This window comes from Myxocyprinus asiaticus, chromosome 9 (genome assembly GCF_019703515.2).
Source record: "Myxocyprinus asiaticus isolate MX2 ecotype Aquarium Trade chromosome 9, UBuf_Myxa_2, whole genome shotgun sequence".
NCBI classification, from domain to species: domain Eukaryota; kingdom Metazoa; phylum Chordata; class Actinopteri; order Cypriniformes; family Catostomidae; genus Myxocyprinus; species Myxocyprinus asiaticus.
The window spans coordinates 26,801,129-26,826,427 of NC_059352.1; the positions used below are offsets into that span (position 1 = coordinate 26,801,129).

The 25,299-nt window shown below is 35.4% G+C and overlaps 1 protein-coding gene and 1 long non-coding RNA gene across 3 annotated transcripts in view; one reads left to right on the forward strand and one right to left on the reverse strand.

Annotated features, from left to right (window-relative positions):
• LOC127446362 (nucleoside diphosphate kinase 7-like) overlaps window positions 1–25,299 on the forward strand; it is a 72,473-nt gene that overhangs the window by 13,512 nt on the left and 33,662 nt on the right. For both annotated transcript variants that reach the window (XM_051707250.1, XM_051707252.1), the window contains exons 6-10: window positions 55–262; window positions 1,593–1,698; window positions 14,072–14,136; window positions 15,850–15,918; window positions 23,436–23,537. In XM_051707250.1, the coding sequence (XP_051563210.1) occupies window positions 55–262; window positions 1,593–1,698; window positions 14,072–14,136; window positions 15,850–15,918; window positions 23,436–23,537 (550 nt within the window). The remainder of the gene's footprint in view (window positions 1–54; window positions 263–1,592; window positions 1,699–14,071; window positions 14,137–15,849; window positions 15,919–23,435; window positions 23,538–25,299) is intronic.
• On the reverse strand, window positions 52–12,181 carry LOC127446371 (uncharacterized). The gene is made up of 3 exons (XR_007898203.1): window positions 11,934–12,181; window positions 9,088–9,222; window positions 52–254 (listed from the first exon to the last, which is right to left on the reverse strand). It is a non-coding gene; the product is annotated as an uncharacterized LOC127446371 (long non-coding RNA).

Here is a 25,299-nt window from a genome sequence, read left to right on the forward strand (position 1 = left end):
AGACTTAAAAGCAGTTTATACAGTAGCTAAAACCATTTATTTGATCATTGACAGTAATCTGGTGCAGTTTGTGAGCTCTGGTCCAGTGATTGCTATGGAGCTGATGGGAGATGAAGCGGTATCAGTCTGGAGAAAAGTTCTTGGGCCCACTGATTCTGGTGTTGCTCGAAAAGATGCAGCTCACAGTCTCAGAGCCCAGTTTGGTACAGACGGCACTAAGAATGCAGGACATGGATCAGACTCATTGGCATCTGCTGCACGGGTAACAAACAAAATTAAAAAACATAGTCATAAATCTCCAGTTCAGTTCAGTCATTATTTACTCATGTTGTTCCAAATCTGTATGACTTTCTTTATTCCGTGGAACAGAAAAGCAGATGTTAGGCAGAATGTTAGCCACAGCCACAGTTCACTTTCATTCTGTGGAAAAAGATGCAATGAAAGTAAATGGTGCCTAAGGCTAACATTCTGCCTAACATCTCCCTTTGTGTTCCACGGAAGAAAAAAGTAATACGGGGTTGGAACAACATAAGCGTGAGTAAATGATGACAACTATTAGGGTGACCATATTCTGGTTTTCCAAAAAGAGGACACCTTTTTTTTTTTGCCGGGTGGGGGGTGGATTGGAGTGGGGTGGAATAATAGTGTTCAAAACAGTGTTACTATGAATGCAAACTTTAATACAGTAAAAAAGACTATTAGCATAACATAAATATATATAAATAAATAAAAATGTCCAACATTCTTTTGAATGTCCATGTACTAAAATAAAATATTTGATGCCATGAGTGTACCTTCATTTACTATTACTATTATTTTGAATGGCCATGGAAAATGAAGCAATGTGATAATTTTACCTGGTTAATTTACCTGATGAACTTTCACCTTTTGCTGACCCTTTATGCTTGGCAGAGCTAATGTATGCTTCTAAATCACTTGCACCTTTATTAGCAACTGACATATAAGTGCCAGCTTTACATGTTTTACATTCTGCTTCCCACGGATCTCGACCTGGACGAAAGCATGGGAATTTTTTGTGCAAATCTTCTGTAAATTTGCACTTTCGTTTGGGCATTGTTTCCACTCAGCTGTCATTTACTGCTACTGTCAAGCAACTGTTTGATGCCGAACACAACAGCGCTTCGTGTGTTCGCAGAGAGATTGGCAGGCAGGAATTTGGCCAGTAGTTGCTGCAAGCCTCTTATAATCGACCAACTGGTGTGCGAGAATGCGGGACTTACAAAGAGGGGTTAAAGCAATGCAAATATGTGCGCACACACAATGAAGTATTAGACCAGATGCACATCATAATGCAACTAAAGCCGAATCCCGGACATTTTCGCAAATTTAGAAATCCCGGCCGGACGCTTTTATAAGGTCCGAAAAAGAGGACATGTCTGGGAAAAAGAGGATGTATGGTCACCCTAACAACTATCAATGTACAGTATTTCAGTCCAGCAATATGCCAATATAGGGTACAGAAAGTATTGGTCATGTTTCCACTCTTTGAACTACATATCAGTAGACTTGAATACGCCCAGTGCTGGTTATGCATGTTTGATAACAGAATGCTAATTATATTTGTCTGTTAGGAGCTGGAGTTTTTCTTCCCCTCCACTGCAGGTCACGGCCCCTCCAACACAGCCAAATTCTCAGACTGCACCTGCTGTATCATCAAACCACATGCCATCTCAGAAGGTAAACCCACCAACAAAAACTGATACAATATACTCATAATCAATGTTGGGTAAATTACTGAAAAACAGTAATCCATGACATATTACTAAGTGGATAAGGGGTGGTCACACTAGGCTTTGAGTATACAATTTTTTTGAGGGTGCAACGGACAAGGATATGATGTCACACTCCCTCTTCATGCAGTTTTGCAGTTCAGAGTTCGCCAAACTTGAACTTTGGTACGCAGTGTTGTACAAAATTTCTTCGCATTAACTTGCGTTTCCTGTCTCCCACGTTCAGATGCGTTTGTATGGGAGTGGAGCGTGAAGTATAATGTGACCGGCCCCTTTAATCTGGTCAAAGTGACAAAACTGTTCGTTGACGCTTGTTGTTAAATGTTAACAATAACGAAGATGAGACTAAAAAGACTATGATAATTAAACAATTTTATATAAAACATTCTGTTGATGAAAATATGACAAGAAACAAATAACACTGCAAGAGATTAACAGTGCACAAACAAAAGAAGAAACATTTAGAGAAACATCTGTAGAAGTATCTAGAAAGAATTGATACTGTGTAATCCAATTATAAAGTATATTGGGCTTTTCCCTGCTTGAACTGCATGAACAGAAAGAGCTGACCACAGGAACAAACGCTTTACAAATGGCTTAATTACCACAATGCATCCTGTTTACACATGAAATTAATCACTATATCCACCATATATATGTAATATTACAACTTACACCTGCACAGATAATGAAGTGAATGAACAGATTAAGTTACGTGCTAGTCAGAATTTGTAACTTGCGTTGTGAATGCACTGTTTCCTTGAAAATGCACTACACGCAATGCAATATCCTAAATTGGTTAAATACAGAAAATTAATAACGGTCTCTAAAGCATGAGAAATTCAGAACTTGGAAAGTAGCTAATACTTAAAGGGATAGTTCACCCAAAAATGAAAATTCTTTCATCATTTACTCTCATGGCATCTCAGATGTGTATGACTTTTTTTTCTTCTGCAGAATACAAATGAAAATTTTTAGAAGAATGTCTCAGCTCTGTAGGTCCTCACAATGCAAGTGAATGGGTACTAAAATTTTGAAGATCCAAAAAGCATATAAAGGCATCGTAAATGTAATCCATACGACTCCAGTGGTTAAATCCATGTGTTCAGAAGTGATATGATAGGTGTGGGTGAGAAACAGATCAATATTTTGAAGTCCTTTTTTACTATAAATCTCCACTTTTACTTTCACATTCTCTTTTCTTTTGTTTTTGGTAATTCGCATTCTTTGTGCATATCACCATCTACTGGGGAGGGAGGAGAATTTATAGTGAAAAAGGACTTAAATATTGATATATGTTGAATAAATGTTTATACATTTTTCTTAATGTTTGAATATTTGATTAAAGTTTGGTCTGTTACAGTTTGACAGGAGTTCTTGTCATTTTGCACATTATCATCAACTAAAATATGTTACTTTTGTAACTATATGTCATTTTTGTCGTAGTAAAACAGACTAAAATTAATGAATTATACATGATGAAATATTGACTAAATTTAAAGTGCATTTTTGGCAAAAGACTAAAACTATGACTTAAACAAAAAACTGTGTAAAAATTAACACTGTTAAGTCTCTAAAATTGTAATCAGATTTCTTTACTGATTACTTCATGGAAAAAGTAAAGTTACATTCTAAGACCCCTACTAACACATTTCACAGAAAAGGTTTTGTTTTTCCGATCAACAATTTCAAAATAATGTCTAGATTTCCTTCTCATCCATTGATGTAAGCAAGTCATACACTCAGCACCACACGTTTCTCTCTTACAATGGCTTATGTTACTTTTTTACTTTAACGTTAATTAGATTACAGTAACTAATTACTTTGTAATCCCATTACACCCAACAATGCTTATAATGTTTAACCGATCTTTGATATAACCCATTATAAATTAGTTATAGCTATGTGTGCTGTTTGTAATTTATTATTAAATTAAATTTTATTATCACTTTTATTAAAACTTTTTGTGGTGATGGGTCACAGTATCATCAGATCAACTGACACTGCATATATCTCATACCCCCTCACTCCTGTCCCAGTTACTCACTTATGCCAAGTTCTCGTAAACACTGGTCTTAAGCTCTGTCCAATTAGCAGCCTTGAGTGTCTCTAATCCTGACTCGAAACCTGGCCACGTGTGTGAAGCCAATGCCATTTAACTAGACCTTTTCAGTGTTTTAGACTTAGGCCCGGCCAAGGCTGGATTTGATAAACTGGTCTTTCAGAAAACAATTTTCTTTCACTCTCAAAGTACACAAATCATAAAATACTTCTGCCAGAGGAGGATGGGTTCCCTCAGCTGAGTCTGGTTCCTCTCAAAGTTTTTCTCTCCACTAATCAAATATCTTATGAAGTTTTTTTCCTTTCCACAGTCGCCTTTGGCTTGCTCACTGGGGGCTTAAAGACATTAAGCCATATTTTTCTATAAAGCCATTCACTGAGGGCTTTAAGACATTTAAGACATAAGGCATAATTTAAAGCTGCTTTGAAACGATGTGTATTGTGAAAAGTGATATACAAATTTGCCTTGACTTTAAATAGCAAAGTGTGGTCTTGTTGGAAAACCTAATTTGTTGAATCGTCTGCAAATGAATTAAAGGAGCAGTGCAGCTAACCAGGGTGTCAATTCAGAGTCCTTTCAGTCCTTTTGTGGTTGTCTTCTGCTTGTATAACTCCATCCTCTCCAGCCCTACTGATGTTTTGCTTGTTATTCGTTGCTGAGTGTAACCCCCCCCACCAAAACCAGTGCGTACTCAAAAACAAGCCTTCCCTCTGGATTTGTCAAAATCCGTCTCCTTATCCCTGTTCATGTAGCATGCCACCAGGGTACTGATCTGTGTAATCTCAAATTCTTTCAGTAGGGCTGCGGAAGATATTTCACATGGTGGTTGTGGACTAAACAGGACCCAAGTTGATTTTGTACATTATTGTGGGCTGATTAACCTGGAGGCAATGTTACGTACATGTTACCGATGTTGATTGGTAACAATAGAATGCCCAAGCAGTAATAAACAGAGAGAAAATCATGCTCACAGTTTTGATGCACTTTACATTAATTTTTGCGATTTTTCAGTGACTGTAATTAGATAAATGATGCAGCAACTGCTCTGTAAATTTTTGTAGGATTGCCATGTGGTGCGGTTGGCCTTGTGTTGTAACTAGGTCTATCAATTGATTAAAATTTTTAATCGAATTAATTATGACGTCAATTAATTAATCAAAATAATTGCAATCCATCGCATATCAATATATGTATACAGTATTAGGCATGTAACGATACACAAATTTCACAATACGATGCATAACCTCATGATACGATACGAGCACCCACAAATGTTTTGCTCAAACTTATTCATAGATTCAACATAAATGTTTTTTAAATCATAAATGCCACAAAAGTGTCTGACATTGAAAATAAAAAGCAGAGCTCTAAGTAACTTAACAGCACTGCATATATTTTGTTTTGATTGCTGAGAAAAACTAATATGAACTCACAATTTTCATGTTTTTCTTGAGAAAATAAGTTTGTCTACACTTTTCACAATACACATAGTTTCAAAGCAGCTTTATAGAAAATCATGCCTTGTTGTCCGAAAGCCCCCTGTAAACAAGCTGAAGTGACTGTAGCAAGGAAAAAACTCCTTTTCAGTGTTATTTAGTGGTGAGAAAAAAAACTTGAGAGGAACCTGACCTCTGGTTTTATGATATCTGTACATAATCCAATATTATTTAGCGGCTTGAGCTAAAAACGATTGCCACACATAATTTTTTTTGCCCTCTTCCCCCGTTTCACTTTGCATGTAAACTTTACCAGCATTATTACCGGCTTATAACATGTGTGCAGGTGTTGTTCTCAAAACTGTTTAGTCAAAAGCAGATAATTCTAAGTCTCAAGTTTTTGATAGTTGTGACTTATTACTTATGAGTGTCTTGCTGTGCATTCAATTTAAAAATATGAATTTCCAAGCCTGAATTTTTTTTTCAAAAAGTCGTGGATCTTAATTTTTCTAGTTATGCTCTGCTCTAAAATATTTCATTGGCCAGATATTGTTCTTTTTGAGGGTAATCTCAGTAAAATTATTTTCAGAAATCCTTATCCTGTCTAAGCGACTGGAAAAATAATGGAAATTCATTGGGCAAACGGTGTGCGAATCCTGATAGTATAATTATATATAAGATGTAGAAGTTTCAACCAAAAATGTAACTTATTTTATATTGCATTTACTGTATAAATGAGTGAAAATGAAGTCCTGTATGACCTTGTTACAAGTACATCATAGAGTATGCATAGTGGCAATGCATTCTGTAGGTAAGGTGTAAAGGTCATTGCTTTCTGAATTGCCTGTACCTGGAGTACACTCATATAAGCAGCATACTATAATAAATGGATAATCATTTACTCAGACCTATTGTGAAGGCTTGGGGTCATTGAGGTCAGTTCTAGTGAACTTTTACTTGCCCACTGTTGCTTATGTTCTTTTAATAGAATACAATGATTAACCAGGACCTAGTATGTGGTGTGAAGGGAGTTTTTCTAGATGGTTAATTTGGCCATTAAAGTCATGTTACTTTCAGTGTTAAATAGCTTAAACTTTGGGCATTGTTCATTAAAGCATTCTTAGATTCACGCCACATAGTCCAAAGTCCATAAGCATTAAGTTAGTAGTTGAAAGCATCTGTAAAAGTTCAGACTTTGGATATTAGACCTTTTAACAAGTTTTGGCCAATACCACCCATGCCTTTTAATGGTTCAGTCAGTGGAGATAACTTTAGCAACATTAAAAGCATACTCAATTGTCATTCACTAGGTTATCTTGTCATCTAATTGCTGCATATGGTTGAGTTTAAACTGTTAAAAACTCTCAGCCAATGGGAAAAAGGTTCATTTTGCTGTGACCTGGCACATGACTGGAATAGAGAAACCTGTTGCCAGGCAGCGCCGATACCATTGCCTAGCAACAGGGCTGAGTGTGTCTGGAAGCTGCTGTCAGATTTGGAACCTTTATGGTCATCAGTAGTGCTGCAGGAGAGTTGGGAATGTGCAAAGATGTCATTCATAGGACAAAAGATAAGTCTTGTGGGCAGTTATCACTGTGCACAGGAAAATAATTTGTCATAAGGCATGCTCCTTATCAACTGCATAAATAATGTAATTTTCCCCCTAATTTCTGAGAAAATGTGAAATATGGAAATGTTAAGCGGATTGTCTGTGCTTGCCCTTTTCACATTTTTAAATCACGTTTGATTAAATGGAACTGGTAATTGCAAGCTGTTATACCAACTTGTCAGAAATTATGTTCTATGCATCAGCAAACGTAATACTCCATGTAGAGACAGCTGTAACCCCTTCTTGCCCATAAACATATCTGAGTGCACTGTGATCGAATTAGGTCTAAAAAATTATTATATTGCCTGAAACGTGTTCTATCCTCTGTTTGTTGCTAATAGCCTTAAATAGCTACTTCTTGTAAAAACACAACACACTGCAATATTTTGTTTTTTTATACTATTGTCTATACTGCAATTGAAACCAATAAACCCTAACTCTGTTGAAGGATCCACTCCCCTCTGTGCCCTGTATTAATATAATCTCTCAACACCCAGTCCAAAAGAGCAGAGGTAGAGATTCGCTCTCGCGTTATTGAGATCAAAGTCTCTCCTTCATGATCTTGTGAACTGTTTGTTGGCCTTTAACTCGCCATGATCATATTGATTAAACAGATCAAAAGTCTTACTTGCCACTAGGGATTCTGCGTTTTGAGTTTTTGACAGTGAAATTACTGTCCGAGAACAAATCACGGTTAACCGGTTTTACGATTATTTGCGATATGTCTTATTATAAAACAGCACTGATGCAAAAAAATGCATATCATATCACAGCTGAACGTCTTAGTGGACGTATTTCTGGGGATATGTGGATGCTAAGGACGACCCTGCAATAAGAAAACTTATAAATACACAAAAAATAAGTAGGAGGTATTTAATAAGAGATGTTCCAATCTAGGGTACGACACCGCTTATGCGCATCCCGAGCTCAGTGATGTGCTTCAATGTAACCGGAGTGCTTCAAAATGTAAGATTATTGTGGGTGGGCAACACGTAGCCTAGTTCAAGGCATCCAACAGTTTTTTTCTTCTGCAACAGTTTATTACAAATAAACCTGTGGACTATGCATAATAATGGGTACATTGCTCACAGCAGGCAATTTAAAGTCTGATAATGATTAAAATTTACATGTATTGTTGAACGCGATGAATTTGTACAGAAGCAATGCTTTAAATAATGAAGACGAAAAGACAGAACTTTTAAAAGTTTACTCGCTGATAGTAACTACACGCAGTGCACCACGCTGTCAGCACGCTCTTACACATTACAAAAAGTAGCATATTTTAGTTCATCACTTAAATCACCACAGCTAAAAATATTAAACTTACTAGTTTGTTGAAGATACATCCATCATCTTCAGTCAGTAATTTAAATGCTCCCTAACAGACGATTTAAGTCATTTTTTTTGGGTGGATATGAGTCTGGTAGATTGAATTCCTCTGTTATATTTTGGAGTTTGTGTGTTTAAGCCCCAGTTTCACATGAATTAAAAGTTCAAGTTCAGTCTGCGACACCTGGCCATTAAAGCACCACACAGCCACCATCCGTAAACATAGCAACAGCTCCAGTACCCACACAGGTGCAAGAGTTTTCACATTTAGGCTTACAAAATCTTATGAATAACTCTTTTATATGATATATTTATAAATTATGTATATTATTTTTGCCACATCGAAATAAAGCATTTCACAGTTTTAACCGTGGATTCTAAATTCTTGAGGTTAAATTAACCTTGACATTTTTTTATCGCAGTTAATAGTGAAACCATATAATCACGGCATCCATATTTTCCATTTAACAGATGTTTATAAAATATATAAATTTTTATATATATATATATATATATATATATATATATATATATATATATATAATATACACACACACACACACACATACACAGTTGAAGTCAGAAGTTTACATATACTTGAAGTCATTAAAACACATTTTTTAACCACTCCACATGTTTAATATTAGCAAACTATAGTTTTGGCAAGTCTCTGCATGACACAAGTAATTTTTCCAACAATTGTTTACATACGGATTGTTTCACTTTTAATTGACTATATCACAGTTCCAGTGGCTCAGAAGTTTACATACTCTTAAGTTAACTGTGCCTTTAAGCAGCTTGGAAAATTCCAGAAAATGATGTCAAGCCTTTAGACAATTAGCTTCTGATAGGAGGTGTACTGAATTGGAGGTGTACCTATGGATGTATTTTAAGGCCTACCTTCAAACTCCGTGCCTCTTTGCTTGACATCATGGGAAAATCAAAAGAAAGACCTCAGAAAAAAATTTTGGGACCTCCACAAGTCTGGTTCATCCTTGGGAGCAATTTCCAAATGCATGAAGGTTCCATGTTCATCTGTACAAACAATAGAATGCAAGTATAAGTTTGCAAGTACACATGGGGACAAAGATTTTACTTTTTGGAGAAATTTGCTCTGGTCTGATGAAACAAAAATCGAACTGTTTGGCCATAATGACCATCGTTATGTTTGGAGGGAAAAGGGTAAGGCTTGCAAGCTGAAGAACACCATACCAACTGTGAAGCATGGGGGTGGCAGCATCATGTTATGGGGGTGCTTTGCTGCAGGAGGGACTGGTGCACTTCACAAAATAGATGGCATCATGAGGAAGGAAAATTGTGTGGATATATTGAAGCAACATCTCAAGACATCAGCCAGGAAGTTAAAGCTCGGTCACAAATGGGTCTTCTAAATGGACAATGACCCCAAGCATACCTTCAAAGTTGTAGCAAAATGGCTTAAGGACAACAAAGTCAAGGTATTGGAGTGGCCATCACAAAGCCCTGACCTCAATCCGATAGAAAATTTGTGGGCAGAACTGAAAAAGCATGTGTGAGCAAGGAGGCCTACAAACCTGACTCAGTTACACCAGTTCTGTCTGGAGGAATTGGCCAAAATTCCAACAATTTATTGTGAGAAGCTTGTGGAAGGCTACCCAAAACATTTGACCCAAGTTAAACAATTTAAAGGCAATGCTACCAAATACTAACAAAGTGTATGGAAACTTATGACCCACTGGGAATGTGATGAAAGGAATAAAAGCTGAAATAAATAATTCTCTCTACTATTATTCTGACATTTCACATTCTTAAAATAGTGATCCAAACTGACCTCAGACAGGGAATGTTTTCTATGATTAAATATCAGGAATTGTGAAAAACTGAGTTTAAATGTATTTGGCTAAGGTGTATGTAAACTTCTGACTTCAACTATATATATATATATATATATTAGATTTATCCAACACAACATATAGTTCTTTAACTGCAAGGACAGTCACCCTAAAGCAGTCTATAGTTAAAGGCCTTCTCAAGGGCACGATTCAATAGAGCAGGATCACATGAGTTCCTTGAACAGTGCTACTTCTTGGTATTAAACTTGAAACCTTTGTTTAGCATCTCAGATCCTTAACCATTAGTCTTCCATCCAGTGATTAATCTGCTCTTAGAATTGCAGTTTATGTTTCTGAAAGCATGTGAATATACACTGGACTATACTTTAAAGGGGTCATGACATGACGAATCACATTTTCCTTGACCTTTTGACATATAAATGCTCTTTTTTGCAGTGAGGAAGTTTTGAGTTCTGAAACTTACAGTATGTTTTTATAGTACAAAGCTGCCAAAATGACTCATTCTCTACTTCCTCCACATTCACTCTGTGGTAGACATTTGCATCTGACTGCCTCCACAACAACACATCAATGCCTCCTTTACCTTTAATCACTTCTGTGGTGAACAGTGAGATGGCAAGGAGAGAGCAGGTCCGTCAAAAGCAGAGAGCCAATCAAAACAGTGGGCGTTTACTGTCAAGTCTTAACCCTCTGGGGTCTGAGGGTGTTTTGGGCCCTGGAGAAGTTTTGACATGCCTTGACATTTGTGTTTTTTTCAGTTGCTTAATAACATATTAATGGCTAAAGTCTGATAACACTGTATTCAGCACAAACTGGGCTACAATAATATGTGAGCAGCATGTATATACATGTTTGTATTTTTGAGAAAAGAATGTTTATGTATGGTTTTTGAAAAAACAAAAGTCACTGAAATAAGGCCATATAACACATACTAAACATTTGTTCACAAGACTTTTGAGAACTGGATCTTGTAGCCTAGAGTTTTTGCTACAAAATGATGTGAAAACCATCCTGATCACTCATTCATACAAAGTCATTTAACTTTTGTAAGACACTTTTAGTGTTAGAAAGGCCATATGCGAAGAGGCCTGGATGATCATGAATATTGATGTAATTCACACCTGAGGAGACAAAGACCCCACCCCTGAGAGAGAATGAATGCGAGGAGACTTAATGATTGAATGTATTGTTTGTAGCTTATTCACAAAATCAAGTTTAAGTTAAAAGAAGTAATCTGACTATACATTTTCTTTACATAAAGACTTTACTTAAAAAATGTAGACCTATACTACCGTTTAAAAGTTTTAGAGCGGTAAGATTTTTTAATGTTTTTAAAAGAAGTCTCTTCTGCTCACCAAGGCTGCATTTATTTGATCCAAAATACAGCAAAAACAGTGATATTGTGAAATATTTTTACAATTTAAAATAACTGTTTTCTATTTGAATATATTGTAAAATGCTATTTATTCCTGTGATCAAAGCTGAATTTTCAGCATCATTACTGCAGTCTTCAGTGTCACATGATCCTTCAGAAATGATTCTAATATGCTGATTTTCTAATATGGGCATATTTACAGCACATTTTACACATTTACACCCGAACAGATATTTGCAAGCACAAGCTTCATTGATGATGAGGCAGCATAAACACTAGTTAAAATATAATCTAAACATTCATATTATTTTTATATCATATTACATATCATATTTATATAATACAGCATACAATTTAAATACCTGCTTTAGCCGAAACAACATTTAAATGTAACTAAAACTTGCCTAATAGGATATATTTCAAATGTCAATACTCTGAATCCTGGCTGACAAGTCTGGAAATAGTAAACTAGTAAAATATGTACATGTTTATATAAAATAGCATGTCAACTAATATGTAAGTAAAACTAAATGACTTACTCATCCAAAATTGTATCCTCGGCTGGATCAAGTTGCTCTTCAAAATGCAAACATTTATCATCGGATTCCCACTCTTCTTCTGAGGAAAACGAACTCTTCATCACTATCCAGGAGCTTCCTCACCTGTGTAGCGTGCCATCTTCAAACGCGCAGAAAGTGAATAAACTTGATGCTTTTTAAGGCACTGTTGGGGGCGTTTACCATTTGCACCGATCTCTAATGATGTCTTACATTTATGTGTTTGTCCAAAAATGACAGAGTATTTTAAGTTGTTTCCGCTGTTATGAGGAAAAAATCCAGCAGGATGTGCCGGTGCATCCGTCAACCCCTGAGGGTTAAATGAAAAGAAGCACTAAAACCAAGCAGAAGGTCAGAATGAGGATTAAAATGATCATATACATTACTTTTTTGTTGTGCAAAAAAAAAAAACTTTACTAATAGAATAAGTGAACCTTAAACATTTTAAAATAATAAAAAAGGCATATCATGACCCCTTTAATGTCCTTAAATGTGAGATTCATTTATTTTTATTTTTGACTTTTTGTATATTTTTATAAGGACAAAAGCATTTATTATTTAATTTTGACCTGAATGGGGAAAAACAGTTGTGACCTTTCACCTTCTGACTTTCTGGATGTTGTTAAGCTATAAATAGTTTTTTGTACATATATGAATCAAATTTGGCCTAAAAATATTTTTAAAAAATTCAAATTTAGCCCCTAGCCCCCCATACTGTTCTCTAGTTTCATGGGGTAGTGCATCTTTCCCACAAATTACATTATTTTTCTCTAAAAACATGCACATGTCCACACACACAAACACACACAAAGTAATTTTAACAGTTTTGAACAGGTAATATGTAGTAAATACCTTTACAAACGTGATTGTTTTTTATTATTTTTTTTTTTTTTTAATAAAAGTTTTATGTGAAAATACCATTGAATGTAATTTTCACAGAAAACATTAGATTGACAGAAAAAAAAATATTTCAGAATGTTCCATAACCCCTGTAAAACTGCAACAAAATGTTTAAAATAAGTGGGAAGGAATGCATTTATTGCAATGGACAAGCAATGTTTGCCCATTTAAAATACTGGAAAATTAAGTAGAGATTCATTTGTGGGATAGGCATGCATACTAAAATTGTAACTGTAAAATGTACACTGTTGAGTTTCTACAAGCAAAATAAATCAGAATTTGTTGTAATATAGTTATATATCAAATGCCCAAAGTGATTGAAGTAAACAAAATTGAGACATCCTTTGCCAGTGTTTACAAAGTTTTTAAACTTTTTTTTTTATTATTTCAAAAATTATGTTAATTCATTAATATTCAGAATGGAGCCCTTTTTCCCAATCTTTATACACTTTGGGACCACAACAAAACAGATTTTCATTAAGGGGGGTCTTTAGTAGCATTGTACAGTAATCAAGAATATAGCATTTTGAATGGTTTTCAATACAGGTCCAAAATTACCTGAAGGAGTGAAGGAGGGTTTGGGTTCTTAAGACAGTAGAAGGTTTAATCTGTTGGGCTAGTCTTTGTGTCTTTAGTATTACAGGTTATTAACATACATCAGTCTTTTTCTTGTACAATAAGTAATAAAATGTGTTCACAGACATTCCCTTTATTAAAAGAAAGTGTTGGATAGGAGGTTAGTAAAAATGTTATGCATGTATTGTATAGATTTGACATTGTTAAATGGTTGGAGTTGGTTGGTGTTTATATAAAAAATAAAAGTCGTACGTATCATATTATACCTTCATGTTGTATGAATTATTAGAAATTATCATATGACTGTGTTGGAATTTTGACTTTTTCTTGCATTTAGTGTTCTGTGTATGTTCTAGAGAGGCCAAATAATTGCATTCATGACAGTACAGGGTGACATTAGTATAAATCTCAATTTGGCATTTTCATTTGTTTTAATCTGAGTGCTATTTTTGCCTCCCTTATTTTAGGCCTTTTATCTGTGTTGATATTTTGTGTCTCATTTATATATGCCATTGCTTTCTGTTTGCCTTTTTTTACTGTTTTAATTTGATAGTCTATACCTGCATTATATACCTATACCTCTTTTTTTTTCTTTTTTTTTTTTTACCATTTCAAATGCATCTTTCATTTCATGTTTTTTACAGCATTGACAGGAAAGATCCTTAAGTCAATAACAGAAAATGGATTTGAGATCTCTGCCCTACAAATGGTAAGTGTTTTAGGAAAATTTGAATTACACAATGATTCAGTTTTAGCCACTGATGTTGCTTAGTGATTACAGTAATAGGTATGGTTCACCCCAAAGTGAAAATTGTGTCATCATTTACTCACCCTCGTGTCATTCCAAATCCATAGGGCTTTCTTTCTTCTTTGGAAAACAAAAGGAGATTAAGGCAGAATGACTGCCTCGGTCACCATTGACGTTCATCGTATGGAAAAAAGATTCAATGAAAGTGAATGGTGACTGAGAAAGTCGAATAGTTTGGGAAAAACTTGAGGATAAGAAAATGGTCACAACTGTCATTTTTTTGGTGAACTATTTCTTTAAACGTTACAGATAAACTCAGCAAAAAAGATACTTCCCTTTTTAAGGACACTGTATTTTAAAGATAATTTTGTAAAAACCAAATATCTTTACAGATCTTTATTGTAAAGGGTTTAAACAATGTTTTTCATGCTTGTTCAATGAACCATAAACAATTAATGAACATACACCTGTGGAACGGTTGTTAAGACACTAACAGCTTACAAACGGTAGGCAATTAAGGTCACAGTTATAAAAACTTAGGACATTAAAGAGACCTTTCTACTGACTCTGAAAAACACCAAAAGAAAGATGCCCAGGGTCCCTGCTCATCTTTGATGAATGCAGCTTTGCAAGAACTGGCAAATCTGGTGCAGTCCATGAGGAGGAGATGCACTGAAGTACTTAAAGCAGCTGGTGGCCACACCAGATACTGACTGTTACTTTTGATTTTGACCCCCCTTTGTTTAGGGACACATTATTCCATTTCTGTTAGTCACATGTCTGTGAAACTTGTTCAGTTTATGTCTTAGTTGTTGAATCTTTTTATGTTCATACAAATATTTACACATGTTAAGTTTGTTGAAAGTGAGAGGACGTTTATTTTTTTGAATTTTTTTTTTTTTTGTTTAGATGCAAACAATAATTATATGAACATATCAGGCATGAAATACATATATATTTTATGAACATTTTATGTTTTTTGATTGAGCAAATTATCCTATAACATGTAGGGCAGTAAAAAGAACAGATAGTCTCTCTTTTCCTGAGAATTAAATCATACGAACCAGAGCAAACACAATTGTTTTTTTTCCCTTTGGTGTAACCTGACCCCGCCATCGACCATGCAATCAGTGACTAGATCATTGGCCTCCCACAACTCCAAATGAGTCCTCTGCTGACCAGTTACAGGGCTGCAGCTCGGACATATGACCCTTCTGAAAATAGTGTACAGAGGATGCCCCTGGGCTAGAGTGGATCAATGAAGGTTTTGTTACTTTTAGAAAGCATGTATGGCCAGGACTGCATCTATAAAATGCTCTATAAAAAGAATATCAGACAGTGATAAAGAAGTGTTGGAATGAGCTGTCCTGGAAATTTTAGACTTTATCTCTAATTTGTTGGATAACACTCCAAATTTGCATTGACTATACAGAAAAGTGGTTTTAAAACATTGATATTTTTTGTGAAAAGGAGACTGTTAATGACCGAATCAGTAGTGGTGATATAGTATCATCATTTTTACTTATTAAACAAGATTTTATTTTTACTACATTTTTATTCATAACAGTAGACTACTAATTTTACTTGGATTTTTAGATATGGATAATGAGTATTGTTTTGTGTATGTTTTTATTCCATATTCAAATTTTGATTGGGTTTTCCATTATTCTGCAGTTTAACATGGATCGAGCCAATGCTGAAGAGTTTTTAGAAGTTTATAAAGGAGTTGTAGCAGAATATACTGTAAGTATAGGTTGTTATTTTCTATGGCGTCAAAAAAATAAAGAAAAAACAATCTTAAAACATGAATGTTATATACTGTACTGTTTAATTGCTGTTTAACTGATGTTACTTTTCACAGTTCCTGTTCAATTATGTTGCCTTTTGCAGCTCAGATGAGATTTCAGTTATGTTTAATTATTCATTTAGAGAAGAAGGCGTAGTCACCGAAGCATTGATTGATGGAACCATTCAGCTATGTCGTAACTTCATGTGCACCTGTCTTTCTAAAGCAAAGTCACAGGCAGGTCATATAAAATATATAAATGGTTGCTTCAAGGCAATTTCCCCATCCTGGGCTCAGGCTTACATCACAGTATGAGGAATTTTGGTTCACAAGAACAACTTTTACATTACTGTTTACCATTTAGCTTCTATAAACTGCTCTCTTGCCTTTCAGTTTCAGCCAAATAGCAATATCTTATTCAGATAGCGTCCACACAAATCTTTTAGACCAAAAATGAGCCATTTTAAGTTCTGGGTATTTAAGGCCAGAGGCTATTTTGATTTACAGAACCTTGTCTGTTGCCATGAAAACGGTCTCATTAACATACCGATTGCCTCACATTCACCAAAACACAGACAGCTCTGTGCAGGTGCAAGGTGCCAAAATAGCACACTCTACTGAGCATGCCTCTATTTCTGAGCTATGCGGTATAAATGCAAAGGTCTGCACAAGCCAACAAGTATTACAAATATTATTGATAATTAAGCTGATAATTTCTTTGCTAATAAGAGAGTGGGAACCAATGATTTGGTTCTGCAAAAATACTCTCTTTAGTAAAGTGATTTAGTTGTCTTACTCTGGCTGCTGGAACACACACCAATAGTGCCAAGCAGATCTTATCTTGATACTTTAGCACAGTTTAGTACAAAGAGCAATTAAAAATGGCTTAATTATACAGGTCCTTTTTCTCTTTTCATTAAAGCGACTTTTTAGATAATGTGACAATTCTGTGGAATTAGATTATAGAGACCACTGATCTTCCCAATGTAACGTGATGTACCTAGCAACATGTTGCCGTTTTACCACTCAGTGCCCCAGCTGATCTCATTATGTAATTTATGACAAGGCCTATAGTAGTAATTTCATAGTAACCTGACATCTGACTTTAACTTCAAGTATGAACCTATAAATGCATAATTAGGGCCCAAGCACTGAAAGTGCAGAGGCCCTATTGTTCTTCTAAGGATTATTATTATTATTATTATTATTATTATTATTAGGGCCCAATCACTGAAAGTGCAGAGGCCCTATTGTTATTCTAAGGATTATTATTATTATTATTATTATTATTATTATTATTATTAGGGTCCAAGCACTGAAAGTGCAGAGGCCCTATTGTTCTTCAAAGGATTATTATTACGTCCCAAGCACTGAAAGTGCAGAGGCCCTATTGTCTTTAAGGATTATTAGGGCCCAAGCACTGAAAGTGTGGAGGCCATATTGTTCTTCTAAGGATTATTAGGGCCCAGGCACTGAAAGTGCAGAGGCCTTATTGTTCTTCTAAGGATTATTAGGGCCCAAGCACTGAAAGTGTGGAGGGGGATCTGTAGCGCCACCTAGAAGATGGGCATGTTTGGGGGGCTCTGTAGCACATCCCTTTTGAGCTACCATCACCAAACTTTGTACACATATAGATCTCATCAAGCCAGACAATGTTTGCGCTGACAGTCATATTCTCTGCCCAACAGTAAATTGGCCATTTTGGATTGTTTGAAAAATGCATGCTCTGGAATTTGAAATACTCTTCCTTGAGATTCCATGTTACAGGTACTAAATGTGGGCATCATCATGCCAAGACATTGACGATGCTAAATTGCGAATGGATTTTTGATACATCGAACGGTGTTGCCATGGCGACATGATAAAGTAATGTCAAAAAATGGAAAAAGGAAGCGTCTCATATCTTCTGCGTGCATCGTGTGATTTACATCAATATTGAGCCAAATGTTTGGCCTTGTGGGCTGATCACATTGATGTGGTTATTGTAGGTCACGGAAGTGTGGCGTGTTAAACACACTTTGGAATATCCCTCTTATGTTTACCTGAATCGCTTCAAATATTTTTAGAATAATCTCAAGACAGTGCAGATTTAAAATTCTGAAGGGATTCTTGATAGTTTACACAGTGTTGCCATGGCAATGCATTAAATGTTATTATTCCTTTTTATGTAAATTCACATGTTTTTGAGGTACTTGGCATGCATGAATTTTCATGATATTTTGCACACACATCAGAGTTGTCGGCCATTAGGCCTGGGCAAAAATTAACACATGGGCATGGTTGGGGAGCTCAGTAGCGCAACCTTTTGACAAAAGTGGTGGGGTCAGTTTCTTCTACGGTCACCAAACTTGCTACATATATTTTTCTCATCAAGCCGGACAACTTTTAAAATTACAGTCATTAGCTCCACCCAACAGGAAGTCAGACATTTTGGATTGAATGTGCTTTTTTTTTTTTTAAACTTTTGAATACTCCTCCTAGGGGATTCAGGTGACTGGCACCAAAATTGTGCAAATGAAGAAACAGGAAGTTCCTTATATTTCCTGTGTGCATTGTATGATTTTGATGAAAATTCACCCCCCATTTTCACCTACAGTCACCAAAATCGGTACATATATAGTTCTCATAAAGCCGAACAACTTTCATACTTGCAGTCATTAGCTACACCCAACAGGAAGTTGGCCATTTTGGATTTTCTGAAAATTGCTGTCTCTGAACTTTTAAATTCTCCTCCTAGGGTATTCATGTGACTGGCAACAAATTTGTGGAACATCATGCCAAGACATTGTAGATGCTAAATTGCAAACAGATTTTTGATATTTTGAATGGTGTCACCATGGCGAAGCAGAAAATTTATGGTGAAAAATGGAAAACAAGAAGTACCTTGTATCTTCTGTATGCATTGTGTGATTTTGATTAAAATTCAGCTGTATGTTTGGTAATGAGGGCTGATCACATTGATGCAGCTATTATGGGTCACGGTCATAGTGCCACCAATTGGCAGCAGGAAGTATGGCACTTTTAACAGACTTTAAAATAGCCCTCTTATGTTTACATTAATTGATTCAAAATTCTTTAGAATAATGCCAAAACACTGCTGATGTAAAATTGTAAAGGAATATTTGAGATCTTAAATACTGTTTCCATGGCAATGCATTAATTGTTATTGTTCCTTTCTTCCTATATTTGGGTGTTTTTGAGGCACTTGGCATGCTTAAAATTTCATGAAATTATGCACACACAAGAGGGCTGGGTGAAAGTTCACACATGTGCATGTAGGGGGAGCTCTGTAGCACCTCCTTTAAAATGGGCATGTAAGATGGCCACTGTAGCACCCACATTTTCACCTACAGTCACTAAAATTGGTACATATATAGTTCTCATCAAGCTGGACAACTTTCATAATTATAATTATTATCTCTGCCCAACAGGAAGTCAGCCATTTTGGATTTTTTGAATATTGCAGTCTCTGAACTTTTAAATACTTCTCCTAGGGGATTCATGAGACTGTCACCACATTTAGACAACATTATGCTGAGACATTGAAGATGTTAAATTGTGAATAGATTTTTGATATATCGAACGGTGTTGCCATGGTGAGGCATTTAATTAATGGCGAAAAATGGGAAACAGGAAGTGATTTATATCTTCTGTGTGCAATGTGTGATTTAGATCAAAATTGAGATGTATGTTTAGTCTTGGGGGCTAATCACATGGATGTTACTATTTTGGGTCACAGTCATAGCGCCACCACCTGGCAGCAGGAAGTCTGGCTCTTAAAACAGACTTTAAAATAGTCCTCTTATGTTTACCCAAATTCCTTCAAAATTGTTTAGAATAATGTCAAATGCAAAATGCATGCGACCACCATGCATTTTTTTCTGAAAGTCACCTGGTGGAAATGGACCCATGGTGCTTGGGCCTGTCAACACTGCTTGCAGCTATCTTGTAAAATGTTCTTTATGGAAAATACAAAAGTAAGTATTTTCTTAAACTTAAATGTATATTCCTTGTTTTCATTATCCCACAAGTACTGCATGTAACATAAGGAAGGACATATACTTCTTGGGTACCAGAGGTTGTGATTATATACCCTCTGATAATGATTTTGGCTGAAATGGGGAAGCCTTTCTGCAACGATAACCTTACACTTGTCAATTACTCATGGGTTTTTAATAGTTTATGATTAATTTAATAGATGATTTGAATGACGATGACTTTAGTGGGTATATATGTAAGCAATTGCAAATGCAACCTTTGTTGTTTTAATGTTTGTAGATAGGGCTGATTCTGTTGCGATTCACAAGCTCTAGATTCGATTCCTATATGATCTATGGGTGTATTTTGGTTATAATGTCCATTTTGCTTACATATGAAAAAAAAATCTCTCCCAGCTAATGCTGTTAATTATTCAGGGGACCTTCTAATTAGGTACATTATGAAAATATTAATTTTACCATATATATTTTATTTATTTTTCATAATATAAGTAATATTTTAGCTTTTTAAAAATCTGCAAATCCATGTATTTCAATCAACAAATATGATATTATATTGCATATATTATATTTTGTTACATCTTTATTGTTAAATGCATAATTTGTACTATTTACAAGTATTTACATTGATTTGTAGAACACATGATAAAATTTGGTACTGTCTCTAAGAAAACCGGCGGTTTTGTAAAGAGCATCTGTAAATGAGTGCATTTTAACAGAGAGGATTCGAACGGCTTATTTGGCTCATCTGTACTATTCTAATTCTATTCTAATTGGTGTTAATTTTTTCACAGTTTTTTGTTTTAGTCATAGTTTTAGTCTTTTGATGAAAATGTCCTTTAAAATTAGTCAATATTTCATCATCTCATATTCATTAGTTTTAGTCAGTTTTAATCTGATGAAATGACAATTTTAGTCAAAACATTTTTTGTCATAAAATCTTTTAGTTGGCGATGATGTGCAAAATGGATAAAAAAGTGTGTCAAACTGTAACAGATCAAACTTCAATCAAATATTCAAACATTTAGGGAAATTTTTTTTTAAATGTATCAAACACACACACACACACACACACACACACACACATATATATATATATATATATATATATATATATATATATATATATATTCATATCCTACTGTCCTTGTTGTGGAACAAAACTGAGCTTCTAAAATAAAAATGAATAGACTGAAGTATTAGCTACTTTTTAGAAGTTACATACCGTACTCTGAATACTAAATGCTTTAAAGACATTCATTTTCTGTGAAAGGATATTACATTGCGTATAGCGTGTTTCTTACGGAAACAGTGTATTCACAACGCAAGTTACGCATGCAAATTAAGCATATTCTGACTAGCACGTCATTTAGTTCAAGTTCACCTCTTCATTTGCTTCACTGTGCAGATGTAAGTTGTTATATATATGTTGTGGATATAGGCTACTATGGTGATTATAATAATTAATAAACAGGATGCGTTTGATTAAGGTATTTACCCCGTTTTAAAGCAGATCATTTTGCCTGTGTTCAACTCACGCAGCTCAAGTGGAGAAATCCCCAATTATTAATGGGTTAGATGAATCTATATCTAATATCGTGTTCTATATAGATTCTTTAGATGTTTCTTCTCCTTTTCATATCTTGCACTGTTAATATCTTGCAGTATCATTTTTATCTTGTCATATTTTCGTTAATAGTATGCTTTAAATCGTTTAATTATCTTATGATGCGCCTTCGTCTCGTCTTCGTTATCACTGATGAAATCAAAAAACCCTTTGTCAATGAATGTTTTCGTTAGTGATTTCATTGATGAGATTAACACTGATTCTAATTAAATGTTTATTTTTTGTTGTTTTAATGTTGTTGAGACATTCAATTACAAATGGATTGTGTGGATCTCATCTTTGGACACACATTACACGGAACAAGTCAAACTAAACTTTTACTCTCAACACGCAGTGAAAGTATCTCAGTGCTGAATTTCTCCGCCACTAAACTACTTAATCACTGGTGAGTGAAATCTAAACATTTCCCAGCCAGTGACTATTTGCAGACTTTTTTAGTTACATAGCGCAAAATTCGGTCTCATATGCGAGTAGTTTACTCGCATTGTAGAGTGTTGCATATAGTAAAAGCTCAATCTTGGATGTAAGAATCAATATCGAGATCATTCAAATGAAGATTGCAATGCATTGGAAAATCAATATTTTTGCCAGTCCTATTTGTAGATCTCATAAATGTGTTTTTTAATAAAACAAAAATTCTGTAGTGACAAAAATGTATCTAAACATGATAGCGGATGTATCTGATACGATTCATGTAGGAAATTGTCTTGGAGGCCCAAAAATGGAAGATAACAGTTTTTAAAGCAGCCAGCTTTTCACATTTATTTTTTTTATTTTATTTTTTTGTATAAAACTAACATGCCATTGTGGACAAAATTTGTATGGTAATACAATATCCGATTATTTAGAACATCTATTGATACGATTGTTTGATGGTTCTGCTTTTTACGCTACCTTATTTCAAATCACTTATTACACAACTTCAGAGAAAAAAAAATTATTTACTCTTTATGTCTCTACAGAGTAATTGGTCTCAGTTATAAACAAAACACTGAAACAAAAAGCACATTATTAAATCACATAAAAAAATTTTACTCACATTAACTGAGTTCTGAAAAGCCTTCTGTTAGGTTCACATTAAAATGGTAACATTTCCTAATTTTTTGAATGATCTTTATTCACATCAACTGTTTTTTAAATGTTAAAGTGTGTCCCTCTTCTCTGAAGCAGCCTCTGTTTTAGCTTTAACAAACTCATCATATTCCTTGCTGTGTCTAGCATTAAGGTGAATAATCAAATTAGTTGAGTTAAAAGTTTTAACAGTAGTTACACCTCCTTATTCAAGGTAATTCCACACAAGAGACATTTTCTTTCACACACAGCACAAGTTGAAGGCTAATTGTAGTTTGTTTTTCACCCCCTTTTGACAGGAAATAATCCACCCTGAATATCGGCTGTTTTGAAAAATTGGACGATGTCCGGTAGTACAGATAATTGCTTTTATCGGCCTATAAAGATGTTTGGACACTATAACCTGATATGATACTTCAAAAGTGGCTCATGGGCAATTTAGTGGTCTGTGCTTGGTGGGAACTTCCCATCATACAAGTAATCGTAATAGTCAACATAGTTATTCATACCAAATGCAAAGGCCAACTCATCAAACCAGATTAACAGAAGATGAAAACTAGTCTTGTTGCAAATAACCTGTTCTCGAGAACAATAGCAACATTTGTTAGCTTGGAAATCCTTTTATTTATATATTTATTAAGAGCTGGATTGGTAACCCGAGTCTTCCAGCTGCTCCAATGTCTTCCCAAGGTCTGTTCAAATAATAAGCTCTTTCATTGGTACAGGCACAGCAGGTAGAGTGAGGAGAATTGTTAACTCTTGACTGCTTGTGTTGCAGAATATGGTGGATGAACTTTGTTCTGGACCTTGCATGGCCCTGGAGATCAACGCTACCGACGCACCCAGAACCTTCCGTGAGTTCTGTGGACCTGCCGACCCTGTGAGTGACAAGACAGTTAAATCACTTGCTATACACGATCAGCCACAACATTAAAACCACCTGCCTAATATTGTGTAGGTCCCCCTCGTGCTGCCAAAACAGCGCCAACCTGCATCTCAGAATAGCATTCTGAGATGCTATTCTTCTCACCACAATTGTACAGAGCAGTTATCTGAGTTACCGTAGTCTTTTTTTAGTTCAAACCACTCTGGCCATTCTCTGTTGATCTCTCATCAACAAGGCATTTCCGTACACAGAAATGCCGCTCACTGGATGTTTTTTGTTTTTGGCACCATTCGGAGTAAATTCTATAGACTGTTGCATGTGAAAATCCCAGGAGATCAGCAGTTACAGAAATACTCAAACCAGCCCATCTGGCACCAACAATCATCCATGCGATTATCTAATCAGCCAGTCGTGTGGCAGCAGTGCAGTGCAAAATATCATGCAGATACAGGTCAGGAGCTTCAGTTAATATTCACATCAACCATCAGAATGGGGAAAAAATGTGATCTCAGTGTTTTGGACTGTGGCATAATTGTTGGTGCCATATGGGTTGGTTTGAGTATTTCTGTAACTGCTGATCTCCTGGGATTTTCATGCACAACAGTCCTAGAATGGTGCCAAAAACAAAAAACATCCAATGAGCGGCAGTTCTGTGGATGGAAATGCCTTGTTGATGAGAGAGGTCAGCAGAGAATGGTAAGACTGGTTCAAACTGACAAAGTCTACGGTAACTCAGATAACTGTATCATGTATTTTCTGTAGATGTAAGTGTACAAATGTATGAATCAAAGTAAATTAAGTAGTTTACCCAAAAATGAAGATTCTGTCATTATTTACTAATGTTTGAGCAAACTATTCAATTTCATGGTTGCATGAAAGTTATTGAAACCAAATAATAGCTTAATGGTGGCTCAGCCTCTTGGACTCAGTGAACTCTTACTTTATGTATCATGTACTCTAAAGCACTCTAAAGGCGTATCACCTGTACCCCCCAGGTAAAAACCTGCTTTGTGTCTGCATCAGCTAATCGAAATGTACACTGTCGTGAAGGTTTCGTCTTGTACAAAAGATTAGCCTACCCACTCATGTTGCACGACGTTTTGGTTCTTGTTGGCCGCCATTCTGCCACTAGTTTTTTTACTAGTGGCAGTGGTAGCCAGGTACCTGCACTTTACAGTCATGATGTTCCCTTAGATAGGAATTACAATCCTTGTTCTTGAGTCCTTGGGCTAGGGTTTATCGGCCTTCACTATACTACTAAAAGGTTTGATAATAATGTGGACTTTGTCATTTTCACTGAGAAACTCCTTTATGGTCCATTTGGTTTTCTGTCAGTGGATAAGTATGGTTAGAAAGCTGGACTATAGGCTCTGTGGAGTTTAGTCTTTAAGTTTTTGTTTGTACTTTTGGGAAGGAGGGTGTGGGTCTTTAGAAAAACAAAAATCTTCACCAGGTAGTGAAGAATGAAAAAAATAACAACAAAACAATATTGTATAAAATTCACGTCATTCTAAACCTGTATGACTTTCTGTATTCTGTGGAACATAAAAGGAAAAATTTTAATTATAATTTTTGAATTACAATTAGAAAATTTGAATTTTGACAGTGCTCTTTTTACCAACCTCATCTCAGAATCGTGTTACTATACCAAAGTTTTGCTTAATGGTTTTTACGTGACTTATTGTACAGTATGTATTGCGGCAGTTTCCTGCTGAAATGGACACTAGAGGTGCTACAATTACTTTTATTCCCTTTC